Source organism: Aptenodytes patagonicus, chromosome 2 (genome assembly GCF_965638725.1).
Source record: "Aptenodytes patagonicus chromosome 2, bAptPat1.pri.cur, whole genome shotgun sequence".
Lineage (NCBI taxonomy): Eukaryota > Metazoa > Chordata > Aves > Sphenisciformes > Spheniscidae > Aptenodytes > Aptenodytes patagonicus.
The window spans coordinates 93,760,261-93,779,909 of record NC_134950.1 but is presented as its reverse complement, the minus strand read 5'-3'; the positions used below and the strand labels follow the sequence as shown (position 1 = coordinate 93,779,909).

At 40.0% G+C, this 19,649-nt stretch overlaps 1 protein-coding gene across 1 annotated transcript in view; it reads right to left on the bottom strand.

The window, feature by feature from the left end:
* Nucleotides 1-19,649, bottom strand: part of PHLPP1 (PH domain and leucine rich repeat protein phosphatase 1) — a 141,949-nt gene that overhangs the window by 62,200 nt on the left and 60,100 nt on the right. Inside the window, exons 2-3 of the mRNA XM_076330418.1 lie at nucleotides 4,817-5,013; nucleotides 3,220-3,345 (exon numbers count right to left, since the gene is read on the bottom strand). Coding sequence (XP_076186533.1) covers nucleotides 3,220-3,345; nucleotides 4,817-5,013 — 323 coding nt within the window. The remainder of the gene's footprint in view (nucleotides 1-3,219; nucleotides 3,346-4,816; nucleotides 5,014-19,649) is intronic.

The window sequence follows — 19,649 nt, the reverse complement described above, 5'->3', positions numbered from 1 at the left end:
CCTTTTGAGCTTCCTTAATTAGGACTCCAGTATTTGGAAAGTAAAAGTAAAGAGATGCACTGTGGTATAGAACTATCAATATTAACGAACAAGCCACATTTCCAGCTTTTAAAAATATTCTGTTTGAGGCTAAATCAGCATATCTAAAAGTGACCTATTTGGAATAAGTATGTCACCAAGTTCGATATTTAGGTCAGTATTTGTGCAGTAATTCCAGTCTGTCCTGAAAACAGCAGTTCTGTTCACCTCATGACACACGCATACAGAAAAACCAATCCTAACACCTATTCACAAACCCCTTCCAAAAATTTACTGGGGCAGAGCACAAGAGCTGTCTTGGCTAAGATAGGTTTCACTGTTAGAATGAATCAGATTATACAGGAGCGATGCTCATTTTTAATTAAATTGAGCCCAAGTCTCTGCAAACATGAATTCAGAACTTCTCTAGCATACATATTTATTGCAGGAGTGATGCGTTAGGATTTGTCTCATTCTGGAACACCACTAAAAAGTCAACATTGCCAATATTCTGTGGGGAGAAAGACTGCAGAGCAAGCATTCTTTGCAAAGTCTCCTTTCAAGATTAAGCTTGTTATTTAAAAGTCAAAATAACATCATCTTCTAGCTCTTTTGAAGTATACAGAAGACAGACATGAAAATTTTTTTCATAGTTAAAAACTGAATTGAGCAATTTTAATGAAATATTTTACCAGGGATCTCCTTCTGCATTAAAATTTATCATTAAAGCTTTCGTTACACTTGTAATGAATACTTGTAAGTATCAGAAGCCTCAGTTTTCAGCAGCATGCATCAGGAGCATGAAGGACTGCAGAAAAACTACCACTGAACATAAGTTAACACAAATGTCAGTTTCAAAACAAATGCCATTAAATAGCATCTATATTTAAAATACAGTCTTAAATATTATTCGTAATAATTCACAAAAGTGCAAGTACTACATACACCACCACAATTAAAGAAGAATCTGTAAGCATCATGTGACCTAGCCCATAACAAGAAACTAGAAGCTCAGCGTTAGAGAGCCATAAAAACTCGCTTCCTAAATTTACTTGCCTTTAGACATAAAATGCTTTACACGGTATTTTCTTGGTTACCAAGAACATTTCAACTTCTTTGAATTTGAGTAGCTTCCAAGCACCTGAGGCAGAGTACCTCATATGAATGTTGGGTTTTTTTCCTGCGTGAGAACACCAGCTTGCTTGAACTACAGAGCTGAAGATGAAACTTTCTCATTTATTTGTACATGTAAATCAGGGATGATGCACCTTACAATTAAGCACTTGGACACGAACAGCATCAGCTGGAGGAAATTTGAGTTACTTTTGCGGCATTACTAGTTTCTCCATTTCTGTTCTTCAGAAGCAGTGTTACTGCCCAGTACTTCCCACACAACTGCCTTGCATACAAACATGCTTGTCTCTGTTTTTCAGTCTAAGGGTAGAAAACCCAAACATTAAAAAAGCAACTTGGAGTGGCAAAGTACTGTTTCAAAATCCATACATCCAGAATGCCGAGTCTCAGTTTTTGGAGGTTGGGAAGTTGGGGAAAACGAAGCATCATTTTTTCCTCGAAGCATGTTTTACCAACAAAAAGAATAGCATAGCGAGTTTCTTCAGTTCTGACAGTCTGAAAAGGCACTTGAAACTATGTATTTTCCTTCTACTCTTACATAAGAAAAATGAGAGGATATCATGAGTGCATGGGATATGTTCTCATGCTGGCTATCGTCCCAATGCTGTTAGTCATTTGGGTGAACCAGAGAGAAAGAGAGAAGCACAGCATGGCACAGAACAAGTTTATGCTGCCAGTAATTCAGAAGGGCTTTCTGGCCATTTATCTCTACTTCTGAAGTTCATTGTTTTCCACTGTTTTTCTCACTCATTAGATTTGCCTTTCATTTATCTGATGTCAATGCCTCTAGAGATGAAAGGGCACTACTCTCCCAGAGAGAGCCACAAAGCGGCAAGAACTCAAAAACCTGACAGACCATGCCTCACCGTCTCATAAAACACGCCTTGGGGATTTTTACCTTGAGGCTTAACAGACCTGAGCGGGGATGCCAGAACAGCGTCTTTAAAAAGAATTTTAAAACATACTAGAAAAAAAACTAAAGGACATTTTAAATGATGCATGTGCTGGGAGGTGCAATAGTTACTGCTCGAAAGAAGTTTGACATAATAATCAGACCTCTTAAAAAAGCCCACAACCCAGGCTGTACCACTGGCAATAGGCTGGATAATACATTATTGGAATCTAAAAAGACAGAACAGATCTAGTGTGCCATAAATATCTTTAAGTAGTACTACATAAAACCAAGTTGCTTTAACATAGCAAAGAGCATGAACAGACAGCTCTATGAAGTATAAAACTAATGGACAGTTTAGGCCCAACCGACAGCACAGTAAAAGAACTTGTGTGTTAAAAATAAAAAAAACAGTGGTTCAAGATACATAAATTACTTTAGAGAGGATTTATCAAAAAAGTGGCAGGGATGAAGAGATAAAACAAGTAATTGCAAAAACAACCTTTCAACAACACAAAGTGAAACTGAAGAGTCAAACAAAATAATGCAGGACAAATTCCCATAATAAATTGTGCTCTAAGCACACTAAACTAAATTTAGTTTACGAAGGCTTTAGTTAGTATTTTTTTTACTGACATAAAATGATTGCTTATTAAAAAAAAAACAACAACAATCAAATAGTTATAAAACTAAAGAGAGATTCAGCAACATCTCCAAGCAAGAAAAAAAATTCCTTAATTCTAGCAATTTAACCTTTAGGCTCTGTGTAGGGAATTAATTTTTTAAAAATCGACACTATTTTAGGTTTTATTAACACTGAAATAAAGCTTTTTAAACTGAAATTCTGACAGTTATATTTGTCACTCTTTTTGTTCCAATGGTCTCACTCCATCCGTCCAGCTGGATCATGACAAGAACAGGGAGAAAGTCCAGCACAGCACTTTGCTTACACAACCATGGTAGAAAGAAGTCTCAGTATAAACACAGAAAAATTCACCTCCCTATTGCCTGTTACCAAGAGCTCCCAAATTAAGGTTTTTTTGTGCACCACTAACAGCAGCAGCAGCTCATGATAACGAACGCAGAAGAATGACTATATCACTGCATGGAGAACACAGAACTGGGGGAAACACTAAAAACCACCCCATTCAGGCAGGAATTAGCACTCTCCTCACCTTTGATGCTTGCCGAAGCCATCGCAAATATTCAGTGAAGTTATCGAAACAAATGTAGTAGGTCTGGCTTTGAGGTCCAGAGGAGCTAAATGCTAAACAGTGCTGGTGCTTTTTCACTTCTTCCACCTACAGTAGAGACACAAAACTGTTAGTGAGCAAGAGTCAAAAGCCTCTTTGCAGAACTCCCCAGGGCAAAGTTGAAGTGTGCCCAAGAGGAGCTCTTCAACTAGAGTTGGACTAACCCTCTCAAGCACTCAAGCTGGTTCTTGGCTGTCAAACGTTCATGAAATCTACACAAGCAAGGAATGAGAACAGAAGGACGAAGGAACCAAAGGAGAAAAACACTAAGAACATCAACATTTTAAGAGAGACTGAGCACCATAAAAGGCTTCCCAGTGAAACACATTTAAGGCTGTCTTTATACAGCCTAAAGAAGTACAACTCCTGGTTATTAAAAACAGGCTTAACAAAATGCTTCTCTTACAGCCCAATTAAATTCTTTGGCATTTCTCAACTTGCTAAAACACACCCAGAATACATCATTCTGCTACCATACACGCGAAATCCCACACAACTTATGGTCTCAATGTCTCAGCACCGCATTCTGGAAAGCCTTTGCAAACCAGGAAGTGCAGAGTATTTATGGGGTTGAGGAAGAATATTTTTTGAGCGATAATTTAAAAACCACTTAGTTCTGTGCCAAGCATCCTCCTCCCAAGCTTTGTCAGCAGAAGCCCTCAGTACATTTTTCTCAGCTTGGTTCTCCTTTTCTTTTAAAATTTGTTGTCAACTTACTGCTTAACACAGTCTGCATGTTTTACATTACACGAGGCATTTCTGTGCAAAAACAACTTAGAAATTCCATGTTAAGCAATTTAAAAAGGTACACAATCTCTTCTCTTTTTAAATTTAAAAAAGAATAAAAATCTTTTTCATCTTAAAGAGAAGGCCGATGAGAGACCTGAATCCTGTCCTCTCCAGTGTGCTACAGCCAGGAATACAATTCACTGTCAGAGTTCAGCCACTACTGCTAAGAGAGGAAAATGTCTTTACTTCAGTACCTCCAGGGAAGAGTTGAAGAATCATGTGAAGAATCATGAAAGGAGATAGGAAAAACGGCTCCTAGAAGAAGGGACTACTTTCCACGTTGCTAGTATAGAATGTTAATGAATCAACTTTAGTCTGCATATATAACATTGTGAAGCTTGTTTCTCTCCCAATGACTCTTAAGAACCAAATTTATCAGTATGCAAGGTAAAAGAGCATTACTTCAGGTGTAAATTCATCCTCAAGCTAATGATTCTCTTCCCATTACCTTCGCTAATCAAGCCAATAATAGTGTTCTGAAACACTCTTTAGGCTGAAATAGTAATGTTGTAATCTTACTGTCTTCACTAAAGTTTCACAGAATCACAGAATGGTTGAGGTTGTAAATTGTTAAATATGACTCTGACCATAATCGAAAGTCATTTATATACTTTGATAACCCCATTTACAGAAACAAGCTTTTGAGGGGCTACGAATCACCATAATTGAATGCAAACTTCTCTGCGTAAAGAGATAGGGGTTAAGCAAGCAAATACATATATCATCTTACTTTTCCACCAATTAAAGGGAGGACATGCATCTTTCCAGTCTGGCTTTCTTTTACTGATGAGACAATTAGGCATGTTCCACAAAGGATAGCTTGGCGTCTTGTCCATCTGTTGACTGGCAAATGTATTTTCCCTTTTCGAACATTGTACATTCCTGAGAGCTGAATCCGTTCCGAACTGCCAATGCTGTGGGGCTTTCCTGAAATAGAAACAAAAGCATCCACTTAATCAGGGAAAATCTTTGCCTCTTTCACTCAAGTCATCCTGAGACTTTATCAGCAAGTTTTCAAGCTACAGACCGCAGCGCAGCAAATGAAACACAGCTCCAAAACCATGCAAGCAGGTAATTTAGTATCAGCTTCAGTACAGGCTTCTTTCACAGGTAGAAGTATATGACAGGTTGGTATCATGGAGAGCAGACCACAGTCTTGCAGTACAGGAAACAGTCTGTGATAGTCACAGAAGTACCAATTAATGGTACCAGTCTTCTCTATGGGACCTGGAAATCAAACGTTCATCCTCAACAGTAATTAATTGGTTACAGTTGAGTTCACATTGACTGGTAACTGCAAAAGATGGTGATGTACTGCATGCTGACCCACACCTTTGCACTTCCATGTCTGTTCTGGGCATCCGTAAGATCATGGTTTGAATAGCTTCAACAGCTTCCCAAAGAATACAGTTCCTATTCTCTCCAGCCCACCCTGTTCAGTCCAAACCCCACAGCAGAGGTAGTACACTCAGCCACAATGTAAACAGATGCAACCTAGATGAAACCCCTCAAAGACCGTGCTTCAGTCTGAGTAGAGCTTTGGAAAGAGTGAAGTTCTTTTGTCTGTATTGCAATGAATTCGCTATTTATAATAATTCAGGTTATTAGCAAGACTACCAATTAGACCAAATCTGTTAAATAACTTTAAATGGCTCAGATTCTATTAATCCAATCTATTAATAAGATTCTACTCTATAGAAACCATCATTAACAATGCCAACACAAAAACAAGCATCTCTCGTCTCTGCTCTTACAGGACCACGTTTTTTAGGAGATAAATGGGAACAAGCACAATTTGCTCATTCTAATCTGAAGTATTTATCCACATTAAGTTACCCTATCAAACCTTAAACATCCCAGCCTGGGTCTGAGTCATCCAAATATACCAAGTCTTCTGCAAAGAGAGACAAGAGGTAATCACATTCAAGTTAAACCAGTTGAAATTTCTGGAACAATACCAGTGTTGGTGAAACTTTGGAAGAGAGCTCCCCTGCATAAACGAACCAAAGGCTACATTAATTCCAAATAGCTTCCCCATCACGATAAAAGATAAATCACTCATTTTCCTACACTAATCTTTACCAAAATTCTTCAAAAAAATCAAGGCATTAATAACTAGTTAGGACTCCAGAGAAGCAGAGAGTTGATCTTGCCTAATCCCGATATTTCAGACCAGTGCCAATTAAACTCCGGCAGTGACAAGTGCTGCACACTATTACTCCAACTTGCTATTACTCCTGCTTGTATGGCAGCTCATTTGTCTCAATGAGTCTGCTCTTGCCTTCAAATTATCTATGGGAAGATAGAAGACACCTACCACATGGCCTACTCACTGCCGTTCTCCCACCCCTGCCTACTCTCGCCAATTCTTGCCCTTATCTTTAAAAGCAGCCTTCTTGAATCTTCCTGCCGGTTTAATGAGCCAAGACTTGGCATGGTTACCCTCAAGCCTTGCTCTGCTCTAATAAACACCAGCATTTATGCTACCAGTGTCTGCCAGTTTGGATCTGCAGGAACATCACTGTTGCTTGAAGCTAAAAGACTGAAACTTTAATGCCCACAGGGTATCGGCATCTCATACAAAAATAGGTGCCCCAAGAAAACAGTAATTTCACTGCCAAGCAAATTCAAATCCAACAACAGAAGCTGTGGATAAACACTTTGCCCAACAGAATACAGGGGAAACAGGGGACATCCATTCTACGCAAAGCTACAGAAAGACTGATAGGGAATACAAGTGAGTAAAATAGAGCAACTCAGCCTTAAACAAACACAAAAGCTGAATCAAAATTTACATTTGGAATATGAAAAATGTGGTTGCTGAAGTAACTGATAATTTACCTAGCTTGTGCAGGACGATGGACTCCATGCCACAAAGCATCGATTAAAGAATTAACCACACAGAGAAACAGTAACATCTCTGTAATGGAGTAAAAAGTGCCTGGTAAGTGTTAATAGTATGGTTGTATAAGGAATAGTTGTCAGGGGTGTGGGCAGTTTCACCTCAAAAATGACATTTTACGGTCATCTTCCAGGGCCTGTTTCTGGCTGTACGCTCTCTGCCTTCACTGGAAAAGCACAACCCACTGCTGATTGAACCCCTTAGGACTCCAAAGCACAACCTCAATCCCTTGGGAAGCCAAGCTCATTTAGCATTTTAATATAGCCGAATGCAACTGTACCTGTCCAGGAACAAAGGGCATAATTCACACTTAATATGGGCAGACTTGTGTCCTGGAAAACACCGAATCTCAGAAGTTCTTCAGGATTATGGTGAATAACAAAGACGATGAGCTCCCGCTACAGTGCTGCAGCCAAGAGGCTTGGCAGGAAACACGACAGCATTCAGGAGCAATAAAGTAACGTTACCCTGCCTAGTCTAGTGGTAAAACGACTACCACACTGGACGCCCACACTTCACAAATGGTGCTGAAAAATTAGTCTTCAGAAAAGGTACAAGAAAAAAAAAAACCAGAAGCCTGAAAAACCCACTTCCTAGGACCAGACTCTCTTGGACTAGCTACATGTAGTTAGGCACAGCCGAACCTGTAAAACTACTCAGAAGTCTTTAAAAGGCAGTTCTTCAAATTTCATATAAATTCACAGAGGTTGTAAGTCGCAAATCACAGTAACAATTAGTGTCATCAGTAAACATTTACTAGAAAAGCCAGAAGAGAGCCATCACTAGAAATATTCATGCTAGGTATGAACTGTACTTTCTCTCAAACTTTGGATTTGATGGGAAAATTACTAGGGTAAGAAACTTCAGCTATTCCTACAGAGAGACATAGATAGATATAGATATAAAAATATATATGTATATAAAAACTAAATTTTTATATATAGATAAACAACAGCCCCTTCTGACTCTAAGAATTTAAGGTGCTTCGTCCCAGCAAGAAGGGGAAGAAGCACTTACTTTCTGCTACGTGAAAGCTAGAAGATTCCTGATGAGAACATACAGAAATAAAATTTCAGGCCTATTTCATTAAAGCAAATGGTTTCTCTCTTCCTATTCTTGTCTACTTCACTACATAACCAACCATCTGGTTGGACCAGATGATCTTTCGAGGTCCCTTCCAACCTGGGCTCTTCCACAAGTCTATGATTCTGTAACTTGAAAAACCCATGTTTAATATTGGATCACATGTTGTTGCCTGAGACGCAATCTGCTCACATATCATTCAGTTTTCTTCCTGCTAAAGGTTTGTAATCATTGAGATTTGATAGTATCACAGTGTTCTATTATCATGCAAGCCGGGGGGGGGGGGGGGGGGGGGAAGTCAAAAGCCACTGGCTTATTTTGATTTTAAGTAGAGGTTATTCAAGGACATACCAACTAGTCATGGAACCAGATCCCTAAATCCACAGAAGTTTTGCAGGTAACTGTGAGCAAAAGCTGTTTGACAAGAAGCAGTCTTGCCTCCTGAAAGATAAGCTTGGACACACTGCAGCTTTAAAGAGCTCAGCTATTTGCTGCCAGGAGAGCATAAAAGCAAGAAAAGTTTAAATGACAGTGAGCGCTGCCACAACAGAAGTGGGATGGGACTTGGAAACGGCATGAAGTGATCACAGCACTGGCTGCTCCTCACTTCAGGGAGGAAAGCAGCAGGTAGCAGAGTCTTACACCGCCCCACGGCGCAGCTCCTGCAAGAGGGCTCATCCCTGACATGCTGGGGAGCAGAGAACAAGGAAAGGGCTCAGAAGTGTACCTGCCTTTTCTATGGCCTGGAAAATAATAAAATGAGAAGGCAAATGACCTTTTCTTCCAAGTTTACAGGAGGGATGGGGCAATTTGGACTTCACCAGAATGCCTTTAGGCTAAGGATCAAAGACCACAAATTATGGTGTAACCATAGCATCACCACCAAAAATCAGTTGGTTTTGAGGTAACCTACCAGTGCCAGTGAAAGCACCATTTTCAGTAAAAGCATCAACAGTAATGAAATTACCTTCCTCAATCTGTCTCGCAGACCTCCTCTTCAAGATTCAGAAGACAGCACAAGATTCATATTCAGATTTTTCTTCAGTTTTAACTATACCCAAAGGGAGCAGATGAGTTTGCACAGGGGCCTGTGATATTATACTGAAGCCGACAGTTGTGAAGATAAAATGGTAACGAACGATGATCCTTTGTGACTTGAAACACAAATTTGAATCCTGCCAAAAACTTACAAGATAATTATTGTTGCCTCAATCAGAGTGGAAGCAAATATGCCAGAACATCTAGAAGAGTTGCATACCAGAAAGTGTTTTTCAAATGCTAAGGCCAGCCAGAGCAGTTTGAGTATTTTAGCAAGAAACCATAAAAAGATTATTTTTCATTCCTGTCAGGACTCCAAGACTACAGCAACTCCTAAGCACCCCCACAACAGGACTTTTGTTCTGTGCGAGGCATTAGAGGAGATGCCTCAAGGAATTATGAGCAGACCACTCATTTGGCTATCTTGACATTCATGGCTGAATTCCTCTCAGTTTTAGCTTGTCCCAAGTCCTAGAGGGGAAAGTAGTGGTATTTAGAACAAGGACAGAGAAAAGCAGGAAATTTGATTGAAATGGTGGGACTGCTGTTGGAACCATGAACCCTACCCTACTTCACACGAAGCACGGATGGGACACCAGCAATCTTTCCATGATGTTAAAGAACTAAGACCTCACCACGAGCAGCCCGAGGAAGCTCCGGGTATGCAACATACTGACATCCCGCCTAGTGCAAAGGCTTCAAACCTTATTAAATAAATACCCACAGCCACTTGCTTTGGATTCTGGAGTAAAGCTCTTTATCCCAGTGATGGAAGGCATATGGAATACATTACCATCAGAAGTTATAAAATACCAGCTCATTATGGGACATAAAAGTACTCGGGGAAAAAAAAAAAACAAACCTCTGCAGCTATATGACTGATTAAGTTGCAAGTACTTATTATTCCCCCCTGTTTGAAAAGTACAGCCAATAAAGTCTGCCTCTGAAGAATGATTTAAGACATTACCAAAATAAGAGCAGGGGAAAGTGTTGACATAAGAAACGCGTTCACTTCTGTGCAACGGGTCTTATTTTTATTGCTAATATTGGTCTGACAGAAGGAAAACTAAAAATTCTCCAAGACCTGCATGGCGCAGCCAGCCCAGCCAGCTGGAGAGACTGCCCGCCCTGTGCCACCTCAAGTATTCACCAGTGGCAGGAGCGGCTTAGTTATTCAGTAGGAATAATGTCTAAGTTTGAGGCTTTTCAGAAGTGACTGAATGACTCCGAGTGCCTAATTTAGGGATGTCCTTTTCCTGCTACAGCTGGGCCAGCTACAGAGGTCATTGTCCTCATCTGCACACTGTTGGGCCCCTGGCCCGAGGCCAGCACTGCATCAACCCTACTGCATCAGCTGCTCCTTGTAAGCCGTCCCTAAGCCCTTTCAGACAAAACAGGCTGCTTTAATTTCTTGCATCTCTTTTTGACTGAGAGGCCTTAGGGACAGCTCACGGTGAGTAGTTCAGCGTGGAGAGCAGAGGAATGGCACATCAGGGCCAGAGCTGTAACACGGTGGCTGCTGCTGGAGAGGATATGTAATTAAACCCACTCACAGCTTTCAACAAGCCATTTCAGAAATAAGATATTTCACACACTAACACTCTGTGAACATCAAGTCTTGTATGCATTGGAGAAAAAGAAAACCCGAAAACCACCAGTCAGTTTTGAAGACTTTGGTCTGAATCCACTAAGGAAAGCTGGACTATTTCCTAGACGACCGGATAAAATCAGCCGGGGTGGGTGGCAGCCTCTTAGTTCACACCTGGATCGCCATCCCTCTGAACTGAAATAAGGAACCCCTCATGCCCGCCTTGCCTGCAAACCTGCAAATCAAGGCTCAGCACTGGTCTTGCCTAAATATAAGTGCAAAGAGGCCTCAATTAGCTCAAAACACTGAAAGCCCTTGTGTGTCTTTGCCCACCCTTGGGGAAACTGTGCCACAATAGCTGGTGCTGAACCCTTACTGCCAGATCATTCTGTGGATTTCTACTTTTGCCCAAATCCTTTCATTAAATACAGATGAAGCTACTGCCTGCAATGTTTTTGAAGCTTCTCAGTCATTTAAGGCTGCTTCCCCTTGCATTCTTGTCAAAGTAAGGACAGTGGTGATGACTTCAGGCAAGGCCCAGCGCAATGAGATGTATAAAAATAAAGCAGCAAGTTGGATTTAAAAAAAAAAAGGCAGAAAAGCACAAGTAAAAACTCTGAAACTATTGTATTGCTCTCATTTTTATTTTAAACTTATGAAGAAAGCCTACTTACAGTTACATGCTTATTAGAAGTATTTTTCCTTGTGAAGGTCCACGCTGTCATAATGTAAGAACAAAGGCACAGAATTAGCAGGTTTTATATTTAAGACCAAGGATTCACCTTGTAGTCTCTACCAGCAACCAACCAAGGATGCTTTTGCAAAGGTAACAGACCAAGTACATATATAGCAAAATTTCACCTGGCAAACCAGTCCAAAACCAGCAGTTGAATTTTTGCACTCAAATCTACTTGGACTCTTAAAAATTCCTGTAAGATTTAACACAAGGCTGCCGATCCTGTATTGCTCTGTGGAAGAGGGACTCATTCACCATTACGCTGTTCTTATGGGCATGAAACTATTAGCATAGACTTTACTCATTACACTCCTCATTTTGCTGCACGCTGTATTATGGGGGCTGGGGGAAGCTCTGAAGTAGTTAAGTTTCTTTTAGGAATTAGCAGTTCAAGCTCTACTACTTGAAGGCTGTTACCTTTTCACCTGAGAAACAAAAGCAGACCACAAATATTGGATTTTACTGAACTGTTTAACATCTTTTTCTTTAAAGAAACATTCACTACTAGACAAAACTGGCAGAGAAGTCGTCAGACAAGCCTTTAGTCTTTGTGAAACATATTCCTACTTTACAGGAAGATCATCCTTAAAGACAAGCATTATCGCTCTATGAAGTGATACAATAAAACATAGTTACTAGTTTTACAGAAATAATCCTGCATTCCACTTACATTAAATCCCCACTGGAGGAAAGGTTTGTATGAATTTCATAATGCAGAAAACATCCCTGTCTTTTTCCCCACTGAGACAGAGTTCAATGTTTGTTCACTCGATCATTCCCTCTGTCTTGTTCTCACAAGACTCAGCACCTCCACACAGGAGCCCTAAAACCATGGTATCAACACTTAAAAAGATACCGTAGGCAAAATTTAACAAAAATTACTTTTTTTTTTAAAAGCATTTCTATCAAGTGTTACATATTTGTCAGTGGAAAATGGCTGCAGTAGCTTTACTGTCAAAAACTAAACATCAACCTGCATAAGCCAAAAACTTCTGAAGAAAAACCTAACAGTGACTGAGCAGAATTCAAGAGTCAATGTTAACCAGCACGACTTCTACACTAGGATGACTTAAAGGCAACAGACTAAAGTAGGATATATGTAGTGGTGAACAGGACACTACTTGCAATTAAACGCAAGCAAGCACAGTGGAAGTTCACCTGGATTACTGTGTAGAGGCAGCAAACCCAAAGCCTTGGAATCCAGTTGTTCTGACTGCAACAAGTGAATTCCAGATCTAGCTGCTCCAATGTATTTTGACAGGTTTTACAGTTGAGTACAGCATGTATAAGCAAAACCCCAAAAACACAACTCCCCCCTCCCCAAACAAGTTAAAAACCCACCTGTTCTTAAACTCTTCATCCCATCTATCCCTACAGGCTACGCTTGCAGATGAAACACAGGTCATTCACATTCAAACTCTCAGCCCTATGCATTCCCATCCACCTCACTTGTCTGCAGGAAATTCAAGCAAGTTACATGCAGGCAGGTTTGTCTATTCCAGCAAAACAATGAGGCACTCAAGGCACCCTTGACGTCCCAACTTCTGCTTGCATTAGAAATACAATGGGGTGCAGGTTGAATTCTGTTGTTATGTCCAAACACTTCATTTTGAAGAAAGCTCATAAAGGGGAGAGAGTTGTCTGCTCTTCAGCATCAAAACTCAATACCAATTCCTTTGGGAAAGCACCATATGCCACCTCTGCAAGGAAAAATAACTGAAATATCCTGAGAAGGAGCCATCAAGAAAAAATGTCATCTTCCTCCTGTGCTTTAACAAAGTTGTAAAAACCTGCAATATTGGTCTGCAATAGAGCCTTCCAGGAAGTACTATCTAAAACAACTTTCTCGTCTTGAACTTAGGATTCATTTAAGGAAGCTACTGAAGAAGTTCTTCAGTGAGATGTTCTACCAAGTATTTTTGCTCAAAGTAAATTTAAAACAGAATTAGTCTTACACTGAGAAGATTTGTGCTAGTATCTGATCAGATCCTTTACATGTATTTCTTAAAAAGAATACTTTAGCAACGAATTTCAAGTAATCCCTTATTAAGATGGCCTCATGAAACTCAACGTTTTGAACAGTTTTACAGTTGTATGCACAGATATTAAAGGGGTGAAAATTGAACAGATGGGGCCAAAAAAAGCTAAGCCTTACAAACTTGCCAAGTAGTACCATGACTTGCATAAGAGCATGTAGAGCTTCTGTAGGATGGGACCCGATTACTGCTCAACTGATCTTTCCCATTTCTCCTCAACTCAGCCCCCATAAAGCACAGCTGAACAGAATGCTAGAAATGCGCATTCATTTTTGTAAAGTCATGCCAAATTGAATTCTACTTGTTATACTCCCAATGCACAATAAAGCCACAAGCACAGTAAAATCACCGGCATCCCAAACGATACTTATCCTGTCTAAAGCAATTGCTGTATTGGCAAAAGCTCTGAGCTAACCAACTGTTTTAGGCAAAGCTGGAGTCTTGATGGAATTCAAGAGCAAAACTTCACTGATGACTCCACTGAAATTAACGGTGGCTTTCAGGTTTTATCAATATTAGATGCTCAACATGAAGCACAGCAATGTAAGCTCAAAATAACTACCTGAACACACACTCCGAGAAGGAACAATGACAGCCCCTGGCAGAAGTTCATCTGTATGTCTTAGTACTACGACAGAAAGATAGAAACCCGTGCTCCTTACCAGCAAAAGTTGAGCAAACCCCCACATACCCCTGTACCTACCTGCCTTGCCCTGAGGATGGAAGATGTGGGTAGTCAAACATTTTAAAAAAGCTACAGAGGGACAATGACACACTAGGTCAAGGATTGTTTCATATGCACCTCATATATAACACAAATGCCATTTTTCAGTGTATGCTAGACTAAAATTCCACCAACTGCAAGGTGACTAAACTATTTTGTGCGTTAAATGTATTCAAGTTCCAGGTACAATGATTTTCTACTTCTCTTTCATCAGAAGAAACAAGTCAGGTATTCTATAACATATCTAAAAGCATGTGGTAATCTAAATCCTTGTAAAGGTAAAGCATTTTAAGTATGAGACTTCCTACAATAGACTACTGTACCAGCATTATTGTATAGATCAAAATCTAAACTCAAGTTTTATCATAGGAACCAGCTGATAAGCAGCTTATGTCAAAACAATTCTGTACAGTATTGCAAGGCTATTGCTACTGCATCTCAATTAGGTCTAGTTTAAAAAAATCCCAAATAATTGTGATATGGAACAATACTTAAAAGATGTATATGCTGTCTGGTCAAGTCCCTCCAAAGTTTAGCACTGTAAAAAGAAGGCCAGAATGCTGGATTCGGAATTGTCAACACCTACAATCAAAAGCCGCATTACCTAATAAATAAATAAATAAATAAATAAATAAATGGAACTAGTAAGTAAAAATTCAGTGACTGCTTTAAGTTGCACAAAGACAGAAAAATACAAAACCCAGAAGAAACAGCACGAGCACATTAGTCAGCAAGAATTATCTGTCAGTCTTCAGCTTCATTAACATGAGATTTCCATGCTATGACTAGAAGGAATTCTTGCTAGGCAACGTCCCTATAAGGCACTCTTACTCCATTATATCAGCCGGTCTGTTCATAACTTGCTAGGTAAGCTTAGTTCATACATTTTGTGTCTATACCTTGGCTGCCTTCCCCATATAACAGTAGCCAATATTTGTGCATGCATGTGATTTTATGTAGTATGTTTATACAAACCTTTTTTTCAAATAGGTAGTCAAAGCAAGAGCCTTTTTGGTTTGCAGCTTTGAGTTCAGTAAGCGGCACAGAGTACATCTTCAGCTGAAAGTGAAAGCTGCAATAAGCCAGGAGGACTCTCTTTGGTTGCCTCTTTCCCCTTCTCTCTTATGACTCTGTAGCTAGAGACTGATCCTAACGACACCCCTAACAGCCCTTCCTTTTCACTTCTCTCTTATCAGCAAGAACAGCTTCAAAGAATCACACAGAAGCCTGGATGATGGAAAAGGAGAGACAGATCAGCAGCTACCCTTGGAAAGCTTCACTACCCCCATTTCTGCCTGCTTATAGCCAACAACCCTGTTTTGTTGCTGAAGAACACGCACCCTTTGATTCACTCTAAATCAACTTCTGTCATTCAAGTTTGCTTTTTTTAAATTTACATGACAACGGTTGGATTATGTTGACATACATCAAACTTGTATGTCAACACATGAAAATACGCAGCAGTAAAAGGCAACTTGTAAAAAACTCTGTACTTCAGACTGCATTCCTGAGAAAAAACAAAGACAAGGGAAGGAAAGCTGATTTTATAAAGTGAGAAGAAGGAAACAGCGGGGAGTGCGAGATATGTATCATGAAACATGAAAGGGAACATTTTTCCAATGCCTTTCTACCCTTGGAAACAGAGGCAGAGAAGATTTATCGCATGCCCACAGATACTGGGTTTGACACCATTTCTTCTCTTTTCTACCGCAGAGACTAGAAGGAACTGGATCGCATATGAGAATTGTCTAGGAGTGCATGTCATACGGTTTTATTACAAAGGAGAGGAAAAAAACAGAAGAGATTGGCTTTTTCCATTCCCTTTTTAAATTAAATCAACTATCACACATCTGAGCCATCCCCAAACCCATCGGTTTTCTGTCCAAAGCACTCCAAGGGTCTGCAAAAGGACAATCACAAGTGCTAGTTCTTAAGGCTGACCACACTCTAAGGTTTCTTGTTTCATGCTCCACATCCCTATAAGAAAAACGTTGAAAATTTCCACACCCATAGCAAGATGAGAAAAAGCCTGTACAAAGGTCCAGTTTTACAAGTACACAGCCTGATTTAGAGCTCCTGAAGCCTCTTTTAAGTCAGGAAGTTATCTAGGAGAAATCAAAACAAGTTCGTAAATTCAGCTTTGACAGGAAAGTGAGCGTGCTAAAAACAACCCCAGGAACTTGAAAATTCATCAGAGCACCACTTTAACTCTGGTTCATGATAATTTTAGAAAGGGATCCATAAATACTCACCATGAGTACTTTGTACAGCACAGGTAGGATCAACTTGAAGCTGGGGCTACTTGTGAAAGCTTTCTCTTCTCAGTGAAAATACCCAGAAGAGTCTGAAGTGCCTACACATATCTGAGGACCCCTTCCTGAAAGCTGAGCACCTTCTTTACTGGCATTTGAATCCAAGACCTCTCAATACCAAGAGAGAAGAGCAATCCAGCTGGACAGTGTTCAGTGTAATACACAGCACAAGAAAGTCTGTTTAAGTATATTGATTGTGGTCAGACCATAACAGTATTTCATTTTTCTGCCATAGAAATGAATGCTTTCTCTACCACCGGAAGAAATATTGTGGCTATAGAGACATTTTATTTGAACTGTTTACTTCAAAAAAAGCAGAGCAACTCAAACTGTTCCGCCCTCCATCCATGTCCAATACCAGCATCTAAAAACAAACAAAAAACCCCAACAAAACCAAAACCGCTCCCCTACAATGCACATCATTTTAGAGTTCAGCACATCTTAATCTTATTAAAACTGTATTGAACCCTCTACCCTGTAATCAGGGGAAAAACCTAAAATATGCAAGATCTTATATTTAAGCAGGCTCTCCATTTTGATCCACCCACTCTAACTGACCAATTGTCTGAAGTGGCTGGGTCCTCACAAAGGAACGGATCACACCACATTTGTTTTTCTGAAAGCCATTTCACAAGTCGCCTCCATGCAGAGGAATGCAAATGGCCCGGGCTTTACCACCATGTACCTACTGGCAGAAATCCTCTCCTGTGCTATCTCACCGACTGCTTTACTAAACTGAATAGAGAGGAGGAACAAGAGAAGGTGGATCAGAATTCACTCCTTTGCCTCCCCTTTCCAGACACCTACTGCATGACTGGATACAGCAATACGTCCACAACATAAAGGCATTCTTCAGAGACTGCTAGTAGAGCTGATCTCTCTAAAACATGTATGAAGCTGCATTGTCAGAAAAAACATGGGAAAAGTTCGTGATGCTCTCTCATTCACAAACATTCTCAGGATTAAGTTTTAAAAGCATTTGGATAGATTTTTAAAAGAATCCTTTCCAAAATACTTTCTTTTTGATTCCTCTGCGCACTCACCCTCCTTTGAGGGAGAACTAAGACTCCTGAAAAAAATTTTTTTTTTTTGACACTATCTATTTATATTCCAAATATCTTCATCTCTACCCAAGCAAGAAAGGGAAGGAAGAGGTCAAGGATACTTGCAAGCTGTTTTTTAATCTGTGAATTGTCAGCACTTTAGTTTTATTTACAAAATTGCAGAAACAAAACTTTGTTCAGTGAAATTTATTATTAGGACCAAAACAATAATTAATTTTAATTACACCTGAGCTATTTACTTTGCACAAGGGAAACGTGTTGGGTACAAAATGCCAAACGTTGCCAACCTCCAAAATGATATCATTCTATTATACTTCAGATCAGTAGTATTCATATTGATAATATTTTTTTTAATGGAAGTTTCATATACGATATTGCCAAGTTAACTGATTTGATAGATACTCTAATTTTTTAGGCATTTTAAGTAGTATAAGATTTCTAGATAGCTAGACAGATCACATTCAGCTACGTAAAGGACAATGAGACTTAAGCGGAAACACCATAAAATTATTCAATGGAATGTTTTTACCAAAACCAGTAAAAGATGAAGAAAGCAATCACATTTATTTTCTCCTATATTTCATTCATATTCTGGTTATGCACAAACTTAAAAATGAAGGCTACGTGCCTGAAAAGAGCTTCCCTTAAATCTTAAGCAAAAACAAGCAGGAAGAGAGGAAAACACTTAAGATTATACATTGGCTAGCATACTAAGTGTGAAGGCATACACAAGGAGATGGCACTCTAAGAAAGGACACTGCAAGAACAGGAATCGGACATAATTACTTTATCAGCAGCAATTTAAATTAAGCCTGTTGTTCAACGGCTGATGAAACTCATGGTGCTCTGCAGGATACAGGCGACTCATTTAAGTCCCCAGAGCAGGTGCATGACTGTCCACACAAGAAACAAACCTAAATTAGTGTTGGTAAACACAACTCAGGGCATTAGGCAACAGGCCAAGTTTGCCGAATATCCCCCCCCCCCCCCCCGTGCCAGTTCCCCAAAGAAAATGGGGAACAGCTGCTCAGTCAGCTACTGTTGCCCAAATAACTGAATCTGTGCTCTGTTATAACTGAGCTGGGAACTGCTATTGTCATCGTCATACAGGGCTGCATGCGCACGTGTGCGCTTGTGCACATGCGTGTGTACGGGGAGAAGGATGAGGCCCTGAAAGCAGGCTTTCTCTGACTGGAGCACTGAGCAGGGAACCCGTGCTGCTACCACCAGCAGAAGCACCTCTCCAAGATCTCAGGGAACCAACTGCTCGATGACACAGGAAAAAGGCAACCATGGTCATCAGCAACTGCTTTCAGCTTCAAGGGATACTAGCATCAGTATTTCGGTTTCGCTATCAAACCTAGACGATGAGAGGAAGGCTTATGAACAGTCATGCACCAGGGGAACGTCTGCAAAGGTATAACGGGAAGTAGGGATGAGAGGGAGAATTGCCCCTCCAAGGCAGGAAAGTGAAACGTTTCCCCCTGATTGCCCCGGTTTGTCTTGCCCAAAGTCCTACTCATAAATCTGAGGTTTTGTAGCGGCCTCCCACTGGTTTTTGAAGCAAAGTAAGCCAGTGACCTGGAATGCAATTAAGGGGAAGGAACTGTGTAGTTTACCTCATCCAATTTGCATTTTGCATAGTAATTCATAGTATAAAAAGCTGTTTAGACATACCTTCTCTTGCTGCTCCACTGAACTATTTGTCATTAGAGTTTAGTATAATGTGAGAACTCATGAGGTGGGTTTAAAAACATTTTGGTTCACATTTACTTTAATTATTTGTCTTTTTCCTACAAAAGCGTACAGTTGTCTTGACTGTTCATAAACAAGAGAGACTTTGAGCAAGCATATAGTAGCTGCACTCAAACATTTATACAACTTAGTATTTCAACAAAAATAATTCCCACAAGTTTCTTGGCCTCTGTTCTTGGGGAGAATGAAATCTTTTTCCTATAGTCACTGTTAGTTAATACTTTTCCCCCCCCTCCTTGAAATGCTTTCGCTATTCCTTTGCCTCAGGCTTTGTTACTTCCAGGGCAGAACTCACCACTGTCTCCACGAGCTGACTTCAGCAGTG